The 26,817-nt window shown below is 34.2% G+C and overlaps 1 protein-coding gene across 2 annotated transcripts in view; it reads right to left on the bottom strand.

The window, feature by feature from the left end:
* The window catches only part of LOC113510458 (oxysterol-binding protein-related protein 9), a 112,008-nt gene that overhangs the window by 13,171 nt on the left and 72,020 nt on the right, over positions 1-26,817 (bottom strand). For both annotated transcript variants that reach the window (XM_052899695.1, XM_052899694.1), the window contains exon 9: positions 145-245. In XM_052899695.1, the coding sequence (XP_052755655.1) occupies positions 145-245 (101 nt within the window). The remainder of the gene's footprint in view (positions 1-144; positions 246-26,817) is intronic.

Consider the following 26,817-nt stretch of genomic DNA (forward strand, 5'->3'; position numbering starts at 1 on the left):
AGGTCGTCTTACACTATCGCCATGTAGCCTATAAAACTTAGAGGCATAAAATTGGTTAATTCGGAGACACGTACACTCAATTCTGGCTTTGTTGGCAGTTGTTTAAAAACTATAATTATAATACTGTTTAGGCAGTGGACTCACCATCGTAATCGATCTCTCCGTCCCTGGTGCGGGGCAAGTCGACAGCGGGCTGCGCCGAGTCTTGCTCTGGCGCACCCTCCGCCGGGCACGTGCGGCTCGCGCTGCGAACAAGCGAACAAACGTTATGGTATACAGAATAATATAATCTTTAGAAGATAGTATAAAATAAAATAATCTTTGCCGTGTGGTCCCGGCATAGAATAAGTCACCCCATTCTTTCCCGTGGGGGTCGTAAGAATCGACTAAGGGAGAGCGAGGGATGGACAGCAGCGTCCCTCTTAAAACATCTCTAAAGTCTAACTGCGGTAGCCAACCCGCCTGCCAAGCGTGGCAACTACTGGCAAAACAACCCAAAGGGGAGGCTTATGTCCAGCAGTGGACAGTTAAAGGCTGATACGATGATGATGTAAATAATCTTTATTGTAATACTTTTGAATTGTCGTTTCTACATTCCAATGCTGTGTTTTGTAGGCGAAAGTCAATGTTTCTCAGCAGACCGTTGTTTGTTTTATTTTTGGATTATCACTTTTCTACATTTTATATTTATTTATTAATTCTTTATTGCGTCATAAAACTTTGTACAAGTGGTAAATGGCTTAATGCCATATGGCATTCTTTTATCAGCTAATCATTAGGTAGAAATAGAAAGCGTATGAAGGACAGAAGTGGTAAAAAATATGTGACATTTATTGGAGCATAGTAAAGTAATTATACATAATTCATAAGGAATACACATATAGTACCTAAACATTACTTTTAATATATATGATATACATATATGTATTTATATATACACAAACACATTAAAATAAGAATAAGCATTATGAGATATAGTGACTATTGATTAATTTGTAGCTAGAGCTAGCTGGTCTTGTTGACTCAACAAATAATTGTAATGCATTAGTAATAATAATAAATTCTGTTGCTACGTTGTTAATGTTGTTATTTGCGTAGAAACATTGATTTTTGAATTGTCTTTTTTCTATATTTCATGGCTAAGTTCAGAATGTTGTTGTCTATCGAGAAACATTGACTATCGGATTGTGGCTTTTCTATATAGTTCCTGGATTCTAAATTTTAAAATGTTGCTGTCTTATGAGAAACATTTAGAACTATCATCACTTTCATCACCTATTTGATGATAGAGTAGGTGATCTAGCCCATAAAGGAACAGCAATAATTTTTATCATTAATTTATTATGAGTAAGAAACAAAAAAGCGATATTGCTTTTTTGTTTGCTAAGTCGGTTAAATGCTAATAATACAGTTAAAAAAAACAATAAATAATTAGACGTATGCATTCAGCAATTTATAATTTGTTTTAGCGAATAATTACCAGACAAGGTCAGTTGAAAAGAAGTCAAGGTATTATTGACTTTGAAGAAACGTTACAAAAAGGGTATATGGATAAATATGTACTATTATAGTTTTTTTTTATTTATATAATAAGTAATTTCTGTCGCTATCTTTGAGGCGACAAATTTCTAATCTTTTTGTATTTATATTTGTACAATTGTTTTTTCTTTTTTTTTTAAATATGTACTGGTACTACACTAGTAGTCTTCGTAACATCGCCGTGGTGTTACGTACGAAATAAATTTGTAACGAGTAGGTACAATTTGGTATGCAAAAACAAAACAATGATAACAATCATAACAAAATACACTGATGAATAACGAGATATACTGCCTTCGCTTCCTGTTTTAACCTAATGGTTAGTTGGTAGAAATTGCCATATGGTATTAAGTTCGCCATTTGTATATTGTGCAATAAAGAATACATAAATAATTATAAAGAAATCTTAGATTGAAAATATTTAAATTTAGAACGGTGAATCTATTATTTGATCGCGTTCTAGATTCAAATAATTTATTCAAATATATTGCATAATCCTGGCTGTCAAGTATGACAGCTACTAGTAAAACCTGGAAGTTCAGCAGAGTGCAGGAAACAGCTGGTATGATGGTGATTCAAATATACGTAAGCAATATTAACAAACAAGTAAATATTTAACTACATGTTACTTTGTACTAAGCAATTTGCTCCACAAAGAAAAACGGCTTCCATTATTGTCTAGTGGCATCTAACGATTCGCTCGATCGATTGTTTCTAATCGAACTATTTAGATTTGCCAGTACACATTGTAAAATACACAGTTTCATTATGCTGAGTTGGGACCTACGTTGATTGTTATTGGTAAACTTAGTTTTTATTTAATTATACCTTATAATTCACCAGTGTACAGATATGTTTTTTTTTTCCGATTATAAATCAAATAAGTTTTTTTTTTCTATTGTAATAACAAGAATTCACTTAGCAGCCAATACGTTTTGGTCGTTCAATTTAGATTGCAATATTAGTGAACCGAATGGGATTCAGAAACTCAGATTTCGCTTTTTTTCCAACAAAAGTTGAATTTTACAAGTTTGTGAATAATAATCATCATCATCATCATATCAGCTCTTAACTGTCCACTGTTGAATATAGATCTTCCCCCATAAGGGAGGTTTTACTAGTAGTTGTCGCGCTTGGCAAGCGAATTGGTAATTAAAGGTAGGCTTTCGACCAGAGGGAGACTTTGTACAAAAGTCGATTGCTTGGGTACCTCTGTCCCATTCGTGTTACAACCGTGAAGCAGTTGTGTTTGCATGGCTGTGTTTCGGTTTGAAGGGTGGGATATGGTGTGAATTTACTGGGTACAGAGGAATAACACATTAATCCTCAGGAATGGCAACGCATGGGCGAAACAGTATACTCTGTTATGTCCATGGTACTGCTCATGTCTATAGGCGACGGTTACCACTTTCCATTAGGTGGACCGTCAGCTTGTTTGCCATTCTCAGTTGTATAAAAAAAAGGCTTTAGTGATGTTTTAACAGGGCTGCTGCTGTGCATGCTTCGATCATTAAGTTCCCTTAGTAGCTTCTTAGACATCCATGGTAAAGGAATGGATGGCCTATTCTATGATGGAATCACATGGCGAAACAATGATGCTGAACATAAAAATTCAGATATTAAATATAAAATTAGAATTATCCTGATGCCATTAAGAGACTACCGACTAAACCGTCTTTCAAAAAAAGCGTTCACGCTCACTTTTTTACTTTATCCGAGCAGTAAGTGCTTTATATTATTCTCAATTTCGTGTATAATATAGTATATATCATATATGTGTAAGTATATTTGTTATTCATATATATTTATTCGTTTATATATGTAATTTTAGTATGTATGTATATCAATAATTAGTAGTACCGCATTCGAGTATTCTGACACTTCCCTATGGTTGACTGGGAGAGAATGCTTTTAGTATTAAATCCGCCATGTACACATATTTGTACTAATGAATAAATAAATAAATAATGTATTAACTTATTTATTTATTGATTATTTAATATAGTGGACCGTATGTTACGTCGTAGGGGTGTTACGATCATTATTTCTCATCGTTACGCATGGTAAATTGGACATTTCGAACCGCGAAAGCCTTCACCAAATCTCAAGGCCGCCTCCATATTCACAATACTATGCGACTTCGTTCACGTGACCGGGATATGTTTACCGATTGGGATAAATAAGGATCAAAATTAGCTTATTTCCATCTCCATTCCATTTTCATTTAATTTTTTTTTAATGGATGACAATGGATTGGTAACCCCGCCCGCGCTATTGGTATACACCGACGAGGCACCAGTGGAAGATGATAGATGAGAATGAATGCAGGTTAGTTGGCCCACCATGATGAGTTCGACAAGAATTAAACATGATGGTTTTCAGGGGGAACCGCGTGGAAGTCAACCTGAGAGTGTATATTGTCAGTAATGGGACTATTAGACCCCATAACTAACAATACCTTTCCCCCCTTATTTAAGTATTTGTATACCAAAGTTCATAGCGATTGCTTGAGCCGTTAAGGTTTTAAAAGGTAACAAACAAACACATTCACATTTATAATATTAGTATTTAAGGATTATAAAAGTAGATACACTGCCGGTCATAAGTTTAAGACCACTATAAAAAATATAAGAAAACAAAAGTCAACATATGTATTTAAAACTTTATGAAAAACAGGTTTTACTTTAATGTTACACACAAGATTTGAAATTCAAAAATTACATGAAATCTTGACGAATACAATGTTCACAAAAGAAAACACAGAAAAGAGAGTTTAGAGAGATTTTCTATCAAAATATCCTTCTTTGCTTTTTACACGGGATACACATTTTATCTTAACACATACACAGCCATAAGAATAGTGTTGAATAAATTATTAAAGAAACATTTGTATTAGGGCAACTAGAAAATTGGTAAAAAAAATATAAAATAGAAAGTACATTAAAATTAAGAATGCACTCGAATAAATCGATATATGTAAACGTCTCACCTTGGCATTGTAGGGCTGTCAACTTAAAGGTAACGTGGTGAGAAAGGACCTTGGAAATACGACCGGTGAACTACTTACTATGCATAGTTCTATGCTATAAATTTAAAATTAAAAGTTTGAAAGAAGCAACGAAGTCTTTGTGTTTGCGAGTATTTTGCGTTTTTATACTGCTTACCACAATTAGATAATTTTCATTTAATGATGAAAAAATAATGTATGATTTTGTTTTATAAAAAATCTACTTGATTTTGATAAATATACCTAGTATATACGGAACCAAAAGAAAACCATGTTTAAAAATGTTAAGTATGAAAATGGATGGATGTAAAGAAAGGGAACGACCGAAGAAAAGGTGAATGGAGTGCGTGTAAAATGATATGCTTAAACAAGAAGTGAGCCCGGAAGTAACAGTTGATAGGGATTTATGGAGAAGAAGACATACTGCGCCGACTAAAAATAAATGAGAAAATGTAAGGTAATGATAATGATACAAAACCAACAGGGAATAAATTATTTAGACAAAAAAATTAATAATTAAAAATCGATTCAGAATAGGCGATGTACTGACGATATCGCGTAACATACATTTAAAATAGACAATCGTAAATAACACAATCGAATCGAGAACTTTCTTTTTGTAAACTGTTGAAAAATATATAACTATTTATTTTTTTATAGATTAATTGTGATATTTGTGCCAACCATAGTTGGTGGGAAAGTAACATTTGGCTCCTTGACCGTGGTGTCAAGGCAGTCTGTTCGCCATTCTGCCTAGGGTTGCTTAGGTATGTTTAAAAAAAGCAATTATTTTATTTCGTAAAATTAAGAAAAAGTTTTCATAATTAAAATGTTTTAATTCGACGCTTTTAGTACTAATAAATGATTTTGTTACCATCAATATAGTTTTTCAAATATCACAAGATTTTTATTGAAATGAAGAAATAAATAATGTATTGCCATTCTAACATGAAACGGTAAAAATAGAATAATAACATTTTTTGACATTATATTTTTATTAAATTAATCACTGCTCTGTTACTATTTCCTTGTTTGTTTATATAAATTGTTTGATTAAATTATTTAGTTAATAGTCACCAAATACAAAACACAAGTACGTTGTGATTATGAGAGGTGAAAGGTCAAAACGTGTAGGTAGTTTTGTATAGTGCATTATTTATAACAAGTGTTTCATTACACCAATCACAAACATTGATCAATATCATCAATAAAATTTACAATGTAGGTATGAAATAATGTACCCACTAGCACTTAGTTTACTATGCAAAAGTATAGTAATAAAGCAACTATAGGTTAAATACAATTTTAGAGGGGAGAAAGGGATTGTTAGCAATGGAGTTTGATAGCCCCATTGCTAGCAATATGCCTTATTAGGTCGACCTCTACGTGGTTCCCCCTGGAAACTATCGTGAACAATTCTTGTTGAATACGTCCCGATGGGCTAACTGACCTACTTCATCCTCACCTATCATCCTTCATTTGTGCCGTGCCGGTGTATGCCGATAACGCGGGTGGGGCTACCATTCCATTATCATCCATTAAAAAAACTACAATTTTAGCTGTTTCACCCACGCAAAACTTTTATTTCTCGTCTTTCTAGAACTTTTGGGAAATCCTTAATAGATATACATGATAATTTAAGATATTGGTATACCAGTCAAGTTGGACAAGTTATAATATTTATTCACAAAACATTGCGGTTGACAACCCTAATATTATCAGATAGTTATTACTAGTATTGATCAGAAGTGACCGTGGGACATATGTACTTATGTGAAATATAAAAATGATATTAAACCTAGATAAGGGAAGTTTAAGAATTTGTTTTCAATTTTGTTTGCTGGCAAACTTTAGTGTTATATTTCTTGATTAATATAGTCGATTGAAATTAAGAAATTTCAAGGTTCTAAATTTGGTTGTAATTTTTTTTATTCGTGTTGCAACCGTGAAGCAGTTGTGTTTGCATGGCTGTGTTTCGGTTTGAAGGGTGGGTTACGGCGTGAATTTATTGGGTACAGAGGAATAACACCCGAGTCCTCAGGAATGGCAACGCATGGGGGGTATCATGGGCGAAACAGTATACTCTGTTATGTCCATGGTACTGCTCATGTCTATAGGCGACGGTTACCACTTTCCATCAGGTGGGTCGTCAGCTTGTTTGCCATTCTAAGTAGTATAAAAAAAAATTTCATAACTCAGTCAGTTGTAAACCGATTTGATTTTTTTTATCTGAAAGAATATATGTATTTACTGATTGGCCTTATAGAAAATTTATCAAACACGGCTCTTTAGTTCAGTTTTAAATCAAAATATCTTGTTTGCAGTAATTGAAGTCGGTTTTTTATCTTTTATAATATAAAAGTCTGGAATATTTGAACACAAATTGGTAATAACAATTTTAATATGATTAGAGAATTCTTGCCAAAATCTCTTCAGACATACCTATAGACAATAAGATGGCGGCGGGCATAGTACGGAGTTTGCCAAAATAATAAAGATAGCAACATCTCGCTTTATCGCTCATGTTAGGTAGAATATAAAATATTTGCCTACTGGGTGCTCATTTCAGTTTCTGTACTGTATGAAATAGCATTCTGTCCAATACATAAAATCCGGAGATAGGATTGTTAGTAATGCTGTATGAATATCCAATGTTAACTATATATCCTGTCAGGTCGACATTCACGCGGTCCCTCCTGAATACCATCGTGATTCATCATCATTATCATATCAGCCTTTAACTATCCACTGGTGAACATAAGCTTTCTCTTTGGGAGAGTTTGCCAGAAGTTGCCACGCTTGGCAGGTGTATTGGCAACTGCAGTTAGGCTTTAGAGATGTTTTAAGAGGGACGCTGCTGCCCATCCCTCACCCTCTCTTAGTTGCCTCTTACGACACCCACGGGAAAGGAAGGGGTGGCCTATATTTACGAACTAGTGATTTGGCCCGTCTTCGCACGGATGGATAGAATTTTCGTAAATAATCCTGTATTCGTCGCTGATAATATACCTTTTTATAGGTGATTTCTTTTTAAATCGGTGGAGTAGTTTTTAAGTATATTCAGCGAGTCATAACAAATTTAATAAAAAATAATCTTGATGGTATGTTGGTGTGTCGCCATGTGGTCCAGGCATAGACTGGGCCACCCTTTCCTTTCCCGTAGGTGTAGAAAGAGGCGACTAAGGGAGGGCGAAGGATGGGCAGCAGCGTCCCTCTTAAAACATCTTTAAAAGCCTAACTGCGGTTGCCAACCCGCCTGCCAAGTGTGGCCACTACTGGCAAAACTCCTCTTATGGGAAAGGCTTATATCCAGCAGTGGACAGTGGACGGCTGAAATAATAATAATAACTAACAATACCTCCCCCACCCCCCACTAGTATAGAGTTTGTTATATCCTTTTCGACTAACATTGTATATTTAATTATACGTAGCATATAAATGTTAATTAGAGCACGCGATATAACGGCCTGTCATGAATGCTACAGTACCGTTCTTAAATAATTAAATTATATCATGTAAGGGAAAATATAATGGTTCTTCTTTTAACTTATATATGTATTATTATTATTTCAGCCCTTAATTTACCACTGTTGAACATAAGTCTTCCCCATAAGGGGAGTTTTGCCAGTAGTTGTCACGCCAGAGGGAGACTATACAAAAGTCGATTGCTTGGGTACCTCTGTCCCATTCGTGTTTCAACCGTGAAGCAGTTGTGTTTGCATAGCTGTGTTTCGGTTTGAAGGGTGGGAAATGGCGTGAATGTACTGGGTACAGAGGAATAACACCTGAGTCCTCAGGAATGGCAACGCATGGGGGGTATCATAGGCGAAACAGTATACTCTGTTATGTACATGGTACTGCTCATGTCTATAGGCGACGGTTACCACTTTCCATCAGGTGGGCCGTCAGCTTGTTTGCCATTCTAAGTTGTATAAAAAATTAAACGTTTGGCAGGCAGGCGGGTTGGTACAGCGCAGTTAGGTTTTTAGAGATGCTTTAAGAGGGACATGTGTATATTTATATGTCGCAAACATATTATCTAAATTATCTCCGGTCTGTGTATTGTGGAGGATTTTTAATTGGTTATAACAGAATGTTAATCTAGTTTTCGTTAACGGTATACACTGGTGAGATATGATAGGTGATGATGAAGAGACAGGTAAGTGATGAATTAATCTGGAATTAGACATTCCAAACGTTTCCAAAGGGGACCGTGAGAAGATTTTTTTTTGATAAGTGAAAATGGAATGGTAACCCCTCCCGCGCCAACGGGATACGCTGGCGGAGCACCAGTGAAGGGAAATAGATGAGAATGAAAACAGGTCAGTTAGTCCATCATGATGAATTCATCAGAATTAACCATGATAGTTTCCAGGGGAAACCGCGAGGAGGTCGATCTGGTTGGGTATATTGCTAGCAATGGGATTCTCAGACTCTATTACTAACAAATCCCTTGCCCCCGTGAGGAGATTATTGATCAGGTACATTTCTAGTGATGGGGTTGCTAGTTCCTAGTAGATACTAATATCCTCTTTTCGCTCTATCCTCCCGGAATTGTGGATTGCACCTCTGTATTGGTACCCTGTAACCCCTGGAGGTACCTCCAGGGGTTCGTTGTGTAATTTGTCACAGTAACAACATCACAAAATGTTTTATTTTGCGAAAAATACATTGGCGCACCACTTTTTCAAAATTTAGAGGTTATGGTTTAAATCGATCTTGGGATCAATGACCGTAGTCAAGCGTCATTTGATTGGGCTGTTAGTTTGAAATGAAAGTTATCTAAGTTTTCCAGAGTTTTGATAAAAAATAATGATCTTTGGCCCTAAACATTCTGCCTCTGAGAAGACATGCTTTATAGAATACTATGAAACACGTTCTATAGAAATTTGCGCTTAGTTGGAGTTATGTTTTATGTTTAACCCTACCATAAAATGTCCGAACAATGGAAACAATAGGCATTATACCTTTCCGCTATAACATGTCATTTGATATATGAATTCCATTCTCTTACATAGTACGGTTCGAAAATTGCGGGCAAATTTTCATGGTGGGAAGCTAGTTTTGTATTTGTAAAAGTACCTAGAATGTGTTGCATCACCATATTTACCAAACAACTATTTTTTGCGCGTCCGAGCGTTTCAACACGTTTTGGCTGAATGGAGCGATTTCACTAGCTTGCGAATTAGAAAAATAATAGCCGGCTTGTGGCCAAATTGGTTTCGACGCATATTGTTTCGCTTGCCAGATAAAAACAATAACAGAGCACAATATTGTTGGTTTATATTTATTATCGTCTTACACCTACATTAATGGAAATTTAGTTATTTTGGTATGAGACGGTCGTATACGACTTGTTTATATTATATTACGAACACATACAGAGTTAGAGATGAGAGCTTTGAGAAGTATGTGTGGTATTACATTAAAAGATAGAGTAAGAAACTGTGTGATTAGAGAGAAGTGTGGACTGAAAGACGATGTAGTGACAAAAATCGAAAAAGGAAAGTTGCGTTGGTTTGGTCATTTGGAGAGGATGAATGAAAGAAGAATTACGAAAGAGATTTTTCGAGCGAGAATAAATGGAGATGTCGGTAGGGGCCGCCCTAGACGGACGTATGTTGACCAAATAGGCGACGTGCTTAAGAAGGGCCAAATTAAAGTACCCGTAACCAGCGAGCATGTATGAAAAGATTGATGAATGTGGAAGAAGCGAAAGAGGTTTGTTTGAATCGAAGCATTTGGTGTTCCATTGTTTCTGCCTACCCTAATGGGAGTCAGGCGTAACAGATATGTATGTATGTATGTATGTACAGAGTTAGATAAAATGTATGCGATTCCCAGACACCTAATGTAAGGGACATTAGGTGTGTGGGAATCAGACCAGCTCCTCAATACACTGGCTTACTGTGTAGAAATGGATCACACATTTTGGTGTTGATTAGCCATCTTTACTGATATTATTAATGTCAGTTTGTTTGTTACTTTATAGTGCATTAACTGCTTAACCAATTTGTATGAAATTTGATATAAACATAGGATGGAGAAGGAAATAGGTTATTTTTTATCTCAGTCAGTAAATATTTTTTGCTCACGCGGACGATGCCGTAGGTAATAACTAGTAGCAGTATTACGCTCCTGGTATTGCAGGCGCTCGTAGGTTTTTTTTGATGTGTTAAAATGTTATGGTAACACCGCCTGCGCTAACGGAATACGCTGGTGGAGCACCAGTGAAGGGTGATCGATGAGAATGAAAAAGGCCAGTTAGCCCATCATGATGAATTCATCAGGAATTAACAATGGGATTCTCAGTCTCCATTACTAACAATCCCTTTCCCCCCGGCCCTCACAGGTTACGACCTGATAGGGTGTGTATTGCTAGCGATGGGTCAATTAGACCCCATTACTAACAATCCCTTTCCCCCTGACGTTTATAGGCTACGGTAACCGCTTACAATCAGGTGTGTCGTATGCTTGTCGCCTTAGTGGTATAAAAGAAAATTAAGTGACGTGCTAAAAAAGGGACAGAAAAAAAGTACGAAAAGGTTAGATCGTTAGTACCTAATGGGTCGCGTTACTATATTGCAACTTTCCCCCTATTCTGGATCAATTCGTAACGACGGACCAACTACGTATATTTCTAACCGACTTCAAAAACAAGGAAGTACTCAATTCGGTTGTATATTTTTATGTTTATTACTTTATAACTTCGTCAATTGTAAACCGATTTGGGAAATTGTTTTTTTCTTTTTATTTGTAAGGACATACTTACTTCCAAGGAAATTCTTATCAAAATAGGTTGTGAAGTTTAGTTTTTAAATCTAAATAAAAGATTTTGTCATAACTGAAGTAGTTTCTTTATATCGAGCATAATCTTAGTAATTTATTTATTTATTCTTTATTGCACAATAAAATTTTGTACAAATGGCGAGCTTAATGGCATATGGCATTCTCTACCAGCTAACCATTAGGTAAAAACAGAAAGCGTATGAAGGGCAGATGTGGTGAAAAATACGTGTCAATTATAGTAACACATTAAGGCAATACACAATATAAATATAATATACACATAAGAAATGCACATATAATACATAAACATTACTTTTAATATATATGGATAAACTAATACATATGAAATATATACATACATATACATCAATTAAAACAACGATAGGCATTATGAGAGGTAATAATAATCTTAGTAATGCATGTGATAATACTGCATTGCGTATTCACGTACGCATGCAGACATTCCGCTGATCTATACTGCAGGCAATTCTTTCTTACATGAAATATTAAAAAATGCACCGCATACGTATTTCTTGGTTTGCCCAACGGTTGACTGGTAGAGAACACCGACCGGTGTTAAGTCCGTCAAATGTACATAGAATTTTACTGTGCATTAAAGTTTAAATAAATAAATAAATATTCGTAAGCGAAATATGCAAATCGAAATGTAACAACAATTATGTATTTATTATAGGCGTTGAGCATATATGGCATATACGTAGAGGTATGGGCAGTAACGTCCCTCTTAAAAGATCACCAAAGTTTAACTGCGGTTGCCAACCCGCCTGCCAAGCTTGGCAACTACTGGCAAAACTCCCCTTATGGGGAAGGCTTATATGTTCAGCAGTGGACAGTTAAGGGATGAAATAATAAAAAAAAAAATAGGTTTGGCTATCATTTGGAAGTGGCAATTGTTAAAAGAAGCAACCATATTTATAGTAATGGTTAACACTATATTACATCCATCCCTTCCTTTCCCGCGGGCGTCGTAAGATGAGACTAAGGGGACTTAATGATTGAGAGATTGACAGCAGTGTCCCTCGTCCCTGTCCAACTCGTTTGCCAAGTGTAGCAACTACTGGTAAAACCCCTCATTAGAGGAAGGCTTGTGTTCAGCAGTGGACAGTTAACGGCTGATATTTCAAGTCAAGGCAATTATTTATTTGCACAAACATAGGTTGATTATATTACATGATGTTTTACCATATACAAAATTAAGATTGCTGTTCCACCGTTATTGGCCATACAAATATTACAAAACCTCACACCAAAACAATTAAATACAATATTAATCATCAATTCAAGAAACATAAATTAACAAATTAAACATTACATCAATTAATATCACAGTCATGAGAAGTGATGATAAAATTCAACAACAAATACACTAAAATTGGGAGCAAAGCGATTGTTAGTAATGGAGTTTGACAGCCCCATTGCTAGCAATATGCCTTATGAGGTCGACCTCCACGTGGTTCCCCCTGGAAACCATCGTGAACAATTCTTGTTGAATTCGTCACGATGGGCTAACTGACCTACTTCATCCTCACCTATCATCCTTCACTGGTGCCCCGCCGGTGTATACCGATAGCGCGGGTGGGGCTACCATTCCATTATCATCTATTAAAAAAAAAATACTAAAATTGATAAAAATAGGATTCAAATTTATTTTATGTCAAGTAATAGAAAATTATTACAACCAGATCAGACCAGATACGTTACGGTAATCAAGTAAAATCTGGTTCCAGTTATTTTACATCTATGTTATAAGAACAGATTTATTGTACTCTTTCCGATTACTGTTAGGAGATTATGTCTGATTATGTTCATTTATTTATTTATTTATTGCATTCCATAATAATGAATTAATACACAATACATAATTATTACATAAGGTTTCAATTATGGACCCTGTTGGGCACAGCAAGTAGGAGAGAGGAGGACAACACTTTTTTCACTTTCGAAATAGTGTATCACGATAAGTACGTATTTTCTTATTATTATTATTCATTATTTAAGTATTGGTGTGTATCTATTCATATCGTAATTGTTATTAGTATTATATAGTTATCTGTAGTTTATAATTATTTATATTCATATTATAAAATTAATTAATAAATAGTTTAATAATAAAATTTCTATTTGCCGCCATCGCAAGAATTCGGACAATTTCGTACAAAATCACGATGGTGCTAAATCGACGTTGGCTTTCAAACTCCGCAATTCGTATTGACCGTAAGATTGACCTAATTTGACCGAACTTGTACGATTCAACTCTTGTGACGTTCTTATTATATAATCTAATGCGACGCGATTAGGGATAAACGGTATCTATGGTACATACCTGATTTTTAATGTGGAATTAAGTCCCGATTGTGAATTTAAAATATGTTTATACAACGCGAAAGTTTTAAAAATATACTATATTAATTAGTATAAAAAAAGCTAATGTAATAAAGAGGAAAGACTTGATCTTTACATTGTAATTATATATATATATATATATACAACTTAGAATGGCAAACAAGCTGACGGCCCACCTGAGGGAAAGTGGTAACCGTTGCCTATAGACATGAGCAGTATCATGGACATAACAGAGTATACTGTTACGCCCATGATACCCCCCTTGCATTGCTATTCCTGAGGACTCAGATGTTATTCCTCTGTACCCTGTAAATTCACGCCATATCCCACCCTTCAAACCGAAACACAGCCATACAAACACAACTGCTTCACGGTAGAAACAAGAATGTGACAGAGGTACCCAAGCAATGGACTTTTGTACAAAGTCTCCCTCTGGTAAAAAATGTAATATTTAGTCAATTAATACTCAAAAAATTTTAAAAATTCTTTTACCTATAAAAAGCTTCACTATTAGCGTACGACGTCGGGGCGATTCGCTAGTTCAGAGTATGAAGTAATTAGGAAATTGGTTTTGCAAATACCAAACCGGGTTGCGTATATAAATCATTTATGGAAACCAATTAACGTGTTAATAATTGATTGGCAGTCAATATGGGAGGTCTGTGTTTGGTATTGAATAATTTAAAGCAGATATTATAATTGGCATGTACATACCTACACTTCAGAATCTATTAATTTGAAATCGGGTTAATAAAAATACTATAATATGGTATAAAGATAGATGTGGCGAACCATGACTCGACCAACTACTTGTGTAAGCAAGTGAACTTAGCCGTGACTTTTCATTACTTTCCATCTTACCGCTCCAATGCTTCTCATCACAGGAAATGCTTAAACTAATAATGGCAGGAAAAGAAATTTGTAATTTTATCGCTTGATATAACAATATTTTTTTAATGGACGATGATGACATAGTGACCTCACTTGCACTATCGGTGTACACTGGCGGGGCGCCAATGAGGGGTGATAGGTGTGGATGACCTCATATCTTTTGGTTAAATAATAAATTTAACTCTAGAAAGTGACCATGACAGTTTCTAGGGAAAACGTTGCGAAGGTTGACCTGACAGAGTATAGTACTGGTAATTGGGAGGGAAAGGGAAATCCCATTGCTACCAATATACACAACCAGGTCGACCTCCTCGCGGTTCCTCTGGAAATTATCATGGTTGATTCCTAGTGAATTCGTCATGGTGGGCTGACGGGTCTGTTTTCATTCTCATCGATCACCCTTCACTGCTGCTCCGCCAGCGTATTCCGTAAGCGCAGGCTGGGTTACCATTCCATTTTCACCCGTTAAAAAAGAAGTACCGGTAATTAAGCATGTAGTCCTCTTTACTGAGAATCCTTTGCGGCTTATGTAATGAATGAATAAATGAATTTTTTTGTAACTGTTATCTTTTAGTTTTATTGTAACTAATATCTACCTATCACCCTGCCTGTATGGTAGAAGCTTCAAGTTCTTCAGTGTGTTATGAATTTATAATGAATTAGAGAATTTAGCTGTGAGATAGATACTGAAATGAGGACTTCGCCAGAAGTAGTTAAGTTTGTTTCAATAGAACTTAATTGAATCGAAGCATTTGGCGTTCCATTGTTTCTACCTACCCTAATGGACAGGCGTGACAGATATGTATGTATGGAAACGAAACTAATTACTAATACGACAAGAAGACTGTCTGCCGATGATCAATAGTAGTACAATTAATTAATCGATTGAATATTTCGTTACTAATTTCATGTAGATAGTGCTTCGGCGATAACTTTAATAAATTACTTAGTTATATCTTCATTAAGATCTATTGGAACAAATATATAGTGAAGTAACCGATAATGGCGATAAGCAGCAAATAATAGCCGACTCCTGTTGCCAGGATTATATTACTCAAAATCCCTGATTAAGGGGTTTTCAGAAAATTACTCTAAGAAATTAATGCTTTTGAGTAAAAATAATATGTGTGTATTATTAACAAGGGCTCTCATTGAACACTGCAAACTGAACAAGCATATGGCCCAACTAGGCTTATGCCCAAAAAGTGTTTGCAGATTTTGTCACAATAAAGAAGAGAGGCCGCAACACTTAATGTGTGGCTGTAACCCTTATACATAAACGATACTTATATATAAACGATACAATACACAAACGATACTTATACATAAACGATATTTATACATAAACGATATAATACACAAACGATACTTATACATAAACGATATAATACACAAACGATACTTATACATAAACGATACAATACACAAACGATACTTATACATAAACGATATTTATACATAAACGATATAATACACAAACGATACTTATACATAAACGATACAATACACAAACGATACTTATACATAAACGATACTTATAGATAAACGATACAATACATAAACGATACGTTTACATAAACGATATATCTCCTTTGCAAAACACTCTATATCCTGAAGAGATAAAAATATCGCTATAAAAACATCTTAAAATTGCTATCACTGGTAGGAATTAGCAGCGAACTCTAAAAAAGGGACGAGCACAAAAGATCATGGAAAGGTCGCAGTGTCACAGGTTTTTCTGCCTGAAGAAGCTCGACATTCAATAATAATAATAACCGATAAGGACAAGATAGTCTAAGAAAGTATTTTCGTACATACTCTTTATAACTAATATTGCGTATTTATATACAGACTAGCTTTTACCCGAGACGTCGTCCGCAAGACCAGGATATGTTTAATGACCGGGGAAAAAAGTAACCTACATCTTTCTTTATCCCATATAGTAAATTTCATATCGACTGGTCAAGCCGTTAAGACGCTATAAGATAATAAACAAACTCACTTGCATTGGTAGTTTTTTGTACCACAAAGAAAAATGGCAGTAGACTCCACATGCAAAAATAGCCCGTCGGCGTGCTGTGAGGACTCTCGAAATATGGTGAGTAGGAGCCTTTTTAACCGATTTAAACAAAGGGACTTCTCAATTTGGTTGTATCTTTTTTTTGATGTTGTTACCTAAAGAACTCTGTCAGTTATAAGCCGATTTGGAAAATCCTGTTTTTTATCTGAATACACATACTTACAGATTGGTCCCATACAAATTTTATTAAAATCGTTTTAATAGTTTAATTTTTAAATAAAAATAATTGGTTTTATCGTAGTTAAAGTTTTTTTTTTTTATGGTACACTAATTATTAATGATTAGAATGTTCGTTTTCATTGTTTAGTTGCTATATTGTAAATATCTATTGTCAAAATATTTTTTTACTTATTTTACTTTAACTTTAGAACTGTCAACTTAATTGCGTAATAGTAAAAAAAACGAATCGAGAAATAAGCGGTTTTAATTTTTTTAAAAACTTTTTTTTGAACTGTCACCTTTTTTTTATACCACTGAGGTGGTAAACAAGCATACGGCCCACCTGATGGTAAGCGGTTACCGTAACTTAATCGCATAACAGAAAAAAACAAGAATTTAGAACCTCTTTCTTTTGAAAATCGCTTATAAACGTTAACAATAATAGAGCTGCTGACAAATCCACTTTTTCTATCATGTAACAGAGCTATTTCCCATAAGTCGTTTGTGATGTTGAGGCCGTGAAGTAGTCCCGTTATGGTGTATCGATTGTAATGTTCTAGATCACGGTACGTTCCAACGAACGGATGTTTAGTAATCTATATGTAATGGTTATATAATCGAGGTTTTTAATTATAGTAAATATTTTATGTTGTATATATATATATATATATATATATATATATATATATATATATATATATATATATATATATATATATATATATATATATATAATGAGAAATTTTATAAACTATGTTTGTCGTTTCCGATAATTGTTTCGGTTTGATACGGAATTTTTGCAGGGCGCGTACTTACATGCTTATAACATACTAATTCTATCTAGAGGGGGGAAGGGATATTTAGTAACGTTCACTACCAGTCTCAGTATTAACAATGGGATGTAATTCAAGGTCAAGATTTAGCTTGGCTAGTTTTACCAACAAACCAAATGTGGGTGGAAGGGATTGTTAGTAATGGAGAAATTAAGGACCCTATTGCTAGCAATATACCCAACCAGGTCGACCTCCCCGTGGTCCCCTCTGGAAATTATCGTGCTGAATCCCTGGTGTATTCATTACGATGGGAGTCGCGAATAAAAGCTAGTAAATAACAGATAGAGATATAAATAAAAAGCGAGAATTCAGAATGCAACTTGAAATCTGGAACCCATTTGGAATATTAATAAACATAACGTGAAAGCTACAGAAAATGAAGTCACAAAAGATACTAAAAATAAAAAGCACCTCTGACATTTAAGTGAAACACTGAATTATGAACAAGAGGATAATAAAGTTTTGAAGGGTAACTTTGAGCTCGTACCGCTGGGAATATAGTAATTGGATATATCCAACTCGTATGAGGAATAACTGATTACTAATGTTTTTTTTTTAATGCTACGAGCTGGCCAGACAGACGGTGTTTTATTCAAATTTATTTTTTTTCTTTTCGCAAAATAAAAACAATAAAAACACAAACCTATTTTAGCTATTAATCTTTTTTATCACTTTATTTCAAATTGAGAATTCAATGCGAAGAAAAAAAAAACAAAACACTTCATTAGCTAAAATAGCATTATGAGAAGATTGTGGAATGGGCTCTCTGCCGAGGTTTTTCCAAGACTACAGCATGGGGTTCTTCAAAAGGGGGGTAAAGAGGTTTCTTCAGGGTCGGCAACGCACGCATAATACCTCTGGTATTGCAGGTCACAGGCTACGGTAACCACTTACCATCAGGTGGGCCGTATGCTTGTTTGCCACCTCAGTGGTATAAAAAAAATCAGAAGATTAACATTTTTATGAATAAGGGCGTTAAAATTCAAATATTTTTTATTCAAATAAGCTTGTTTACAAGTATTTTTAAATCGTCATTTTTTATGTATCTTTTGCTTTAGCTTAGGGTTTGGGATGTTATTATCTGCTGAGAAGAACCCGTAAGAAACGAGAAATAAAATCTTTAATCGGATTACTCATATTTTTTATGATACTACCACTCGTATGAGAGACTGCTTCTTTTTGAAATCGGTAGAAAAACCGAAGAACATTATTATAAACTATTTTAAGACAAAGAATTAAGTATTGAAGAAATATTACCAATAAATAATATAAAGGGCAAGTTATTAAAGGTTATTGGGAATAATATAAAGTTCATTATATTGAAAGGGCACTCTATTGGAAGCAAGATAAAATACAATTAGACGATAAGAAAATCGTTATTGTACGTAGGTGAAATGAAGCTGAATGTTTTTTATAGGTCAATGACATATAGAAATAGATTTAACAAATGAAAAGTATAAATCGTAAGGCACATAGTTCGAACGTTACATTGAACGATCAACAAATGGACGAATCTATATATATATATATATATATATATTATATACATATTAATAAAATTGTAACTGAACTATTATGGATAGGAGATATTTAAGGAAAATTTTTCATTAGATGCTTTAAATAAGAACAGTAAAACTCAAAACAAATTTTTTTAGAATTTTTGTCTATTTGTCAGTATGGATGTACCAATATCACTTAAAAACTACTATACCAATTTGGATGCGGTTTCAGTTGTATTTCAGAGGGAGAGTTTGTACAAAAGTCGATTGCTTGGGTACCTCTGTCTCATTCGTGTTTCTACCGTGAAGCAGTTGTGTTTGCATGGCTGTGTTTCGGTTTGAAGGGTGGGATATGGCGTGAATTTACTGGGTACATTCCTCTGTAAACTACTATGAAAAACTACTATACAAATTTGGATGCGGTTTCAGTTGTTTTCAGAGGGAGAGTTTGTACAAAAGTCTTTTGCTTGGGCACCTCTATCCCATTCGTGTTTTTACCGTGAATCAGTTGTGTTTGCATTGCTGTGTTTCGGATTGAAGGGTGGATATTGGCAGTGAATTTACAGGGTACAGAGAAACATTTCTGAGTCCTCAGGAATGGCAACGCATGGGGGGTATTAAGGGCGAAACAGTATACTCTGTTATGTCCATGGTACTGCTCGTGTCTATAGGCGACGGTTACCACTTTCCATCAGGTGGGCCGTCAGCTTATTTGCCATTTTAAGTTGCATAAAAAAAGAAAAATTCCTGAAGAACTAACTTAAAATCTGGTGTATGTTTTATCTTGACACGCCATCTTGAAGTGGTAAATTTCGTTGATTTACCAACTTTCATAAACCACGCGTATGAAGCCGCAGACAAAAACTTAAAATTAATATACATTTTGTAGATTAAACGTCAAAAAGAATAATGGTATTACTATTATTGATGGTTTGAGACTTATTTGAAATACAAAAAGTACAGTTAAGCGGTTTATAAAGCGATTGAATAAAGTAAAAAGACACGCGTAATATAAATACAATTCATCATTGTCCTATCATCCTAAAGCCAGCCAACTATCTGTCTTGACAATGAACGAATGTTAACAAATTTATTTCAAAACAAATAAAACAGTCGAGTTTCTTGCCAGTTCTTTTCGGTTAAAACTTGCAAATACACAAACACACTCAATTAAAAAAAAAATGTTTTTTTTTATACTACCTAGTATGACAAACAAGCTGACGGCCCACCTGATGGAAAGTGGTAACCGTCGCCTATAGACATGAGCAGTACCATGGACATAACGTAGTATACTGTTACGCTCATGATACCCCCATGCGTTGCCATTCCTGAGGACTCAGGTGTTATTCCTCTGTACCCAGTAAATTCACGCCATAGAATAGTGCTAGGATTGAGGACTGGAAGGAGATATAAAAACTTAGAATGCAGCAGAAACAAAAAAGAAAGTGTTACATTAAAATACAAAAGGTATTCCTTTTTGTTTCGTCCGACGAGCTATGTTTGTTTACGATACATTGACCTGCGTCTAAAGCTGAAAGATAAATTTGTTTATTTTTTAAATGTATAAAGTTGGAATGCAATATTTGTCAGAGTAAATTTTTTAAACATTGATTCGTTTCTCATTAATTCCTTTTCACTGAATAATCTATTGTTGATAAATTATATACATATTTTCATTAAATTTAATTTCTAAGAAATTTTATCTTATTTTTAAGCACTACTCCGTATGACCCCGTAAAATTAATGGTAGAGGGATAAAAATAAACCTAAATTATTAAACTTTTTTTATATTTTTTTTATACTCTTTTGATAAAATTTAATTTAAATCATACAAATAAAATAAGCCAATTTAAATCCTTTGAGACAAAAAAAAAAGAATTTTCCAAATAGATTCACAACTGACAGTGTTAAGAGGTAAACGAACATATAAAAAATACAACAGAATTGAAAACTTCCTTCTTTTTGAAGTTGGTTGCAAAATGCACCAGAGGGAGACTTTGTGCAAAAGCCTTTTGCTTGGGTACCTCTATCCCAATCGTGTTTCTATCGTGAATCAGTTGTGTTTGCATTGCTGTGTTTCGGTTTGAAGGGTGGGTATTGGCAGTGAATTTACAGGTTTCAGAGAAACATTTCTGAGTCCTCAGGAATGACAACGCATGGAGGGTATCATGGGCGAAACAGTATACTCTGTTGTGTTCATAATACTGCTCATGTCTGTAGGCGACGGTTACCACTTTCCATCAGGTGGGCCGTCATTTGTTTCCCAGTCTAAGTCGCATAAAAAAAATCTTACTCTAGAGCCAATTTAGTATAACTTAAGGAGACCTTGCAATTAGAGTGATTAATTTCTGATGAATGAGTCAACAGCTACAGAAGCAGTATAAGTGTTTTTACTTATAGAATTGAATTCTAATTTCATAAGGATTCTTCTTCGATACCTTTATTTCGCAGTTAATTTACGCACATGGTTGAACCATATGAAATATTTTAGCTCTATTTTCTGAAACAGACACTGTGTTATTGATTACAATGTAATTATCAATGCACTGATAGTATTTGCATGCCCTGCATAACTGTTTGTACAGTGAATTGAACTCCCAATCTCTATACATATATACATTACGATTATATAATCTAATATTTTATATGTTCACTGGCCGTCTGTAATTCTGTATTTTTTTTATACAACTTAGAATGGCAAACAAGCTGACGGCCCACCTGATGGAAAGTGATAACCGTCGCCTATAGACATGAGCATTACCATGGACATGTATGTATGAATGGATAGAATAATATTGATTTAGTCCTCCATCTTTAGTTACACTGCGGTATAAAGACTCCTTTCAAATCATTTTCGTAGTATACGTAGTATGCAATATCTAACTAATATTATGTTCAAGTGAGTTTGTTTTACAGTTTATAACACCTTAACAGCTTAGCCAATATCTACTAAATTTATTAATACCTAGGCTGTCTGTAAGAGATTGATTTTAGCGATAAGGCCGCCTTTTGTATATGCACATTCTGTATAAATACTCCTTGTATACATCTCTTTTGTACGCAATAAAGAGTTTATTATTATTATTAATACGTACTATATGAAATGGAGAAGGATAAAGGCTACTTTTTATCCCGGTCAGTAAACATATCCCGGTTATGCGTAAGAAGTCGCAGGGGAAAGCTTTTCAATGATACTTCTTACGTACTTTGATAGCTATAAACAATTGTAATACAAGAGGCATGAATAAGCATTAGTGACTCTAACAAATTAAAATATATTCGAGTCACATTTCCTAGTCATTTAATTATTACTTCTCATCATTCGAACAGGAACTGTTTGAGAACTAAAATAGTCGATGCAAATGCCTTTGTACAAAATCTCTCTCTCATAGTACAAAATATCACGTAGGTAGTACAAAATATCTCGCTAGAAGTACAAAATATTTCGCTAGAAGTACAAAATCTCTTCCAGTACAAGATTGTCCTAAAGTAGTACCTACAGTAGTTAAATCCAAATTGCCTCACCTTCCGCTATCTCTCCTCAGCGACCACCTTCGAGAAGTCAATGCACGGAGCATTTTTCAACACTTATATCACTAATACATCACCAATTAATAACACGTTAATTTGGATCCACAGACATCATCGGTGAATACTTAGGTTTTATCACAATTACGAGGCACTAGTGTTAGAGTTGGAAACGTGTTTTTATAAAGCAGATTTGTACTCGTATTGACGGTATAAATCTGAAAAATAATTATGTGCAAATATGTATGTAAAAATGTGCAGTACATAAGCATTAGCGGGTGTACATAGCAGATGTAGCATGAGACATTAAAAAGTTACTCAAAAATATCACGTGAATAACGGACGACCCCTCATTAGGAAAATGCTCATACACATAGTATTCGTAAATCCAGAACTTTATTTAGGTCAAATGAATTAGAGAGAATAAAAAATTTAAGTATTCACGAACAAAGGGTGGGGTTGGATGGTATTTTAAAACATTATATGTAATGTCGTTTAATTTAAATGTGATGAATAAGGGAAAAGCTGAAAATAATTAGAGAAATGTTTAAAAATAATAATAAAAAGACTAGGGCAAATGATAGACATATTGTCTATGAACAAATTTTTCTTTCGTTTACGCCGTGCTTAGCTACTTGTACAAAACGTGTGCTGTATAGCATTCGACTTAGGGGTTTTATTACGGCCGGAGTAAAAAGTCGGAGAATATCTTTAGATGGACTTAAAAGCTCGAAAAGATGACACGAAGACAAAGTAAACCGCGATCCACAGAATGCCCCTCGTTTGCACAATCATTAAGACCTCTAAGCCACCGTAATGAACGGTTTGATGAGAACGTACATGTTGTACGAACAAGGGAATGAAAATCCGCAGTACTATAACTGTCTACGTGTATATGTTTCATAGGCTTGTCCTACCGCAGTTGTGGTACATCCCACTAGTGGAAAACGGTCGTAAAGTTATTTCCTATGCCATTTGAAATTGTGAATACACTGGTCGTCTACCGGATGTAAAATATAATACTGTGTGCATTGATAGTGTAGTCAATGTAAATGTATATGTAAATATGACTATTATTACTATCGTGCGAAGGTTTTTGGCTGTCTTTGTTCTTATACACAATCCTCTAAGTTGGCTTACAAGACAACGACGAAAGAAAGTGATAAAAATCTTTAAATGATTCAAACATGAATTTGAAAAGAAAGATGTTCAGGCTGGAATTCGATCTTGACATGACAATGCTTGGACTGTCAAGCGCTATCCAATTGAGTTGTCGATGATGTTTGTTATATTATACAAAGTAAAAATCGAGTCGTAAGTTGTATGTAAAACTAAGAATGTATCCATACTATATATTAGGAGAAAAATTTCCTGACTTATTTCAGAAATTTTGAGTTTTCAATATTAACATAGCGCGTACAGCTGTTAAGTTACTGACATTTTTTGTCATTTTTGAATTACTGAATGTTTCTGTGGTAAAAATGTTCAGTTTCATTGGTATAAGAGTCCTTTAAAAGGATAAAAACTACTTTGATTTCACTCAGTATTAGTCACTTTTATAGTGTTTGTGTTTGGTGTAAAGTTCAGATACAATTTGTCTTTAAAATTATCTGTTAGCTTTAAATTCATTAATTGCAAGACCCTCAATTATTTCACAGTAACTGTTTTAAATAATCTACATAATTTGGATGTAAATTGATAAAATCAGTTGGTAACTAATAAAAAATACAACTAAAGTAATTGTAAACAATTTTAAGGAGTGCCTCAAGGTTGAATTTTGGGCCCGCATTTACCAGTACACTTGTAATACGAATTTAATGCGTCACGGCGTGTTACGGCATTATAATCGTCGAGGCAGTTCTGGTACGTGACCTACGTGAGTCCGAAAATTGAATCGCCATTCGCAGGATTTTAACTATTGATCAAATTAATTCAGGGTACGTCAGGAAAAGGATATAAAAGTGACACAGACGTGTTATCAAGAAATAGTCTCACAGTTGGCAATAAACGATGAGTTCTTAGAAAATGAAGTCGTTGAAACTTTGATGAGTCTTACTTTTCTTAAAAATAAACCTTACGTCTCAGTGTGTAAAGTCTTTGTTTTAATGAAAGAATTTCCTACATTATATTGATGAATAAATTTTAGTATAGCTGCTTTTGTTATTACGCTTATAAAAAGACATAAAGGTAATATTTGCATTATTTATTAATGTTGTGATCAATCTATTAATGTATAAAAAAAATGGACTTAGAAACTTAAAATTTGAGTTTCCTCTTGTTTCTTTATAAATAACCAACGGATTTTCTTAAAGAATACAGTGGCATTCGTGGAATTCAGTGAAAAATTCAGTGGAATTTTATTCTGTTTTAGGTATGGACTGTATTGTATTAACGTCGTGTGTAGACCTATGAATCATGAACCCTAGCCCTTATCGCCCTAGGGGTCGGAGCTTATAATTACGTTTTTATATGGTCCTATCAGATGATTATTACTTCTGCTATTTTTATAAATACTAAAGTCTAATATATGTAAAGAATCTTAAAAAAAAATTAAATTACAGTACGTCAGTAAAAAGTAGACTGAAAATCTTTGGATCACAATGTAAAAAAACCTTTAATGCGAATAAGATTAAGTGCCAACTCTTTAATACATAAGCCGCTATTTTTACTCAAACATCTTTCAACTTTTTTTTCTTTTTCGTTTGGGTTACCTTGTTTCCTGGTTCAATTTTTGGAGTAATAAAAACAATCGTAAAAAAAAAGCAAAAAGGGCAGTTTTAATACGCTTCATTAATATAGTAATTGTTCATTTTGATGCTTCGTTGATTTCCGTTCAGTATATAAAACTTTCACTTTTTAGTTTTGCCTCTTATTGTTTTTATGTAGATAATTGTTAAAGAAAAAATTCTTAAGATCAAATTTTGTTGTTATTTTGCTTGTACTTTAAGTATCTACTTTCTATACTTTAAACATTTCTTATCTGACATATATTACAGTGGTCGCTACATTTATCTTAATTCTATAGTAGAATTTATAATTATGTTAACAATAATTTATTTCTGATCACGAAAAAAGTAAGTTATAGAAAATAAGTAGAATTTAGATTTTAATTATCGTATTTTTTCTAGTTTCTTAATTTTTTATATAAGTACCACCTAGTTGTGAAATGAAATTCGAAATAGTCAAAATGCACGCTGTGTTAGTTCCACATTTTAATTAAAACGAATAGGAATTTATATGAAAGATATTACGATGATAAGATAAACCCTCTCTCTCAAATATTATAATAACGACGTTGATATGGTTTCGCTTTGTTGTAACGGTTGCTCTATTGTTTTTACATTAAATACAGAAAACTATTATTTAGTAAGGAACAAATTTTGTAAGATTTGCCAATAATGTATTATTTATAACAACCCTTTATGATGATAAAACTAGTTTTTCACACCATTGGAAAACTTAATTAAAGTATAAGTTAAGGTTTAGTTATAACCATCTTCTACATCTATTAGACACGTTTTGCTGATTAGAATTTTAGGTAAATAAAAAGTCAGACAAGAAAAAATCATGCCAGTATTAAGAAATTGTATTATTGCTGTTAAAATGCCAAATATACCTACCTTCTTCGCAACAATCGAGACATTTATCTTACTCTACTCTCATGTCTCTGATCTGTGTACTATTCCGTCATCCTGCATGATTATTCAATTGAACAGCCACAACACACATGTATGTTACATGCACGTATAAAAATATATTCAGATTTGTACGTAATAATAAATATATCATTAGGCTTATCATTCAAATTGACGAATGAAATCCACAATGGTACAGCAAAAAAAGATAAACCTCACGCAACTTATAAAAAACGAACAGTGTTCAGTGAAAACGGATTAAAAATGCAAATTATAAAGTCAACATAAACCAAAACAGTCCTCAAGCCGGGCATGCGGTAAAAATATAAACCAACAAACTTGAAGAGTACACTTCTGCACAAACAAAATTGACAGATGGGAGCACGTACGTAATTTTGCCGGGTTGCTCGCGCAAGGGTGGGTATACTGTGCAAGATAATTTGTAAACTGAAGTATCGATCGACGCGAACAGTTGGCAGCCGAGGTGCGGCCC

The sequence above is a fragment of the Galleria mellonella genome, unplaced genomic scaffold (genome assembly GCF_026898425.1).
Source record: "Galleria mellonella isolate WM207_F2 unplaced genomic scaffold, CSIRO_AGI_GalMel_v1 utg63, whole genome shotgun sequence".
NCBI lineage: Eukaryota > Metazoa > Arthropoda > Insecta > Lepidoptera > Pyralidae > Galleria > Galleria mellonella.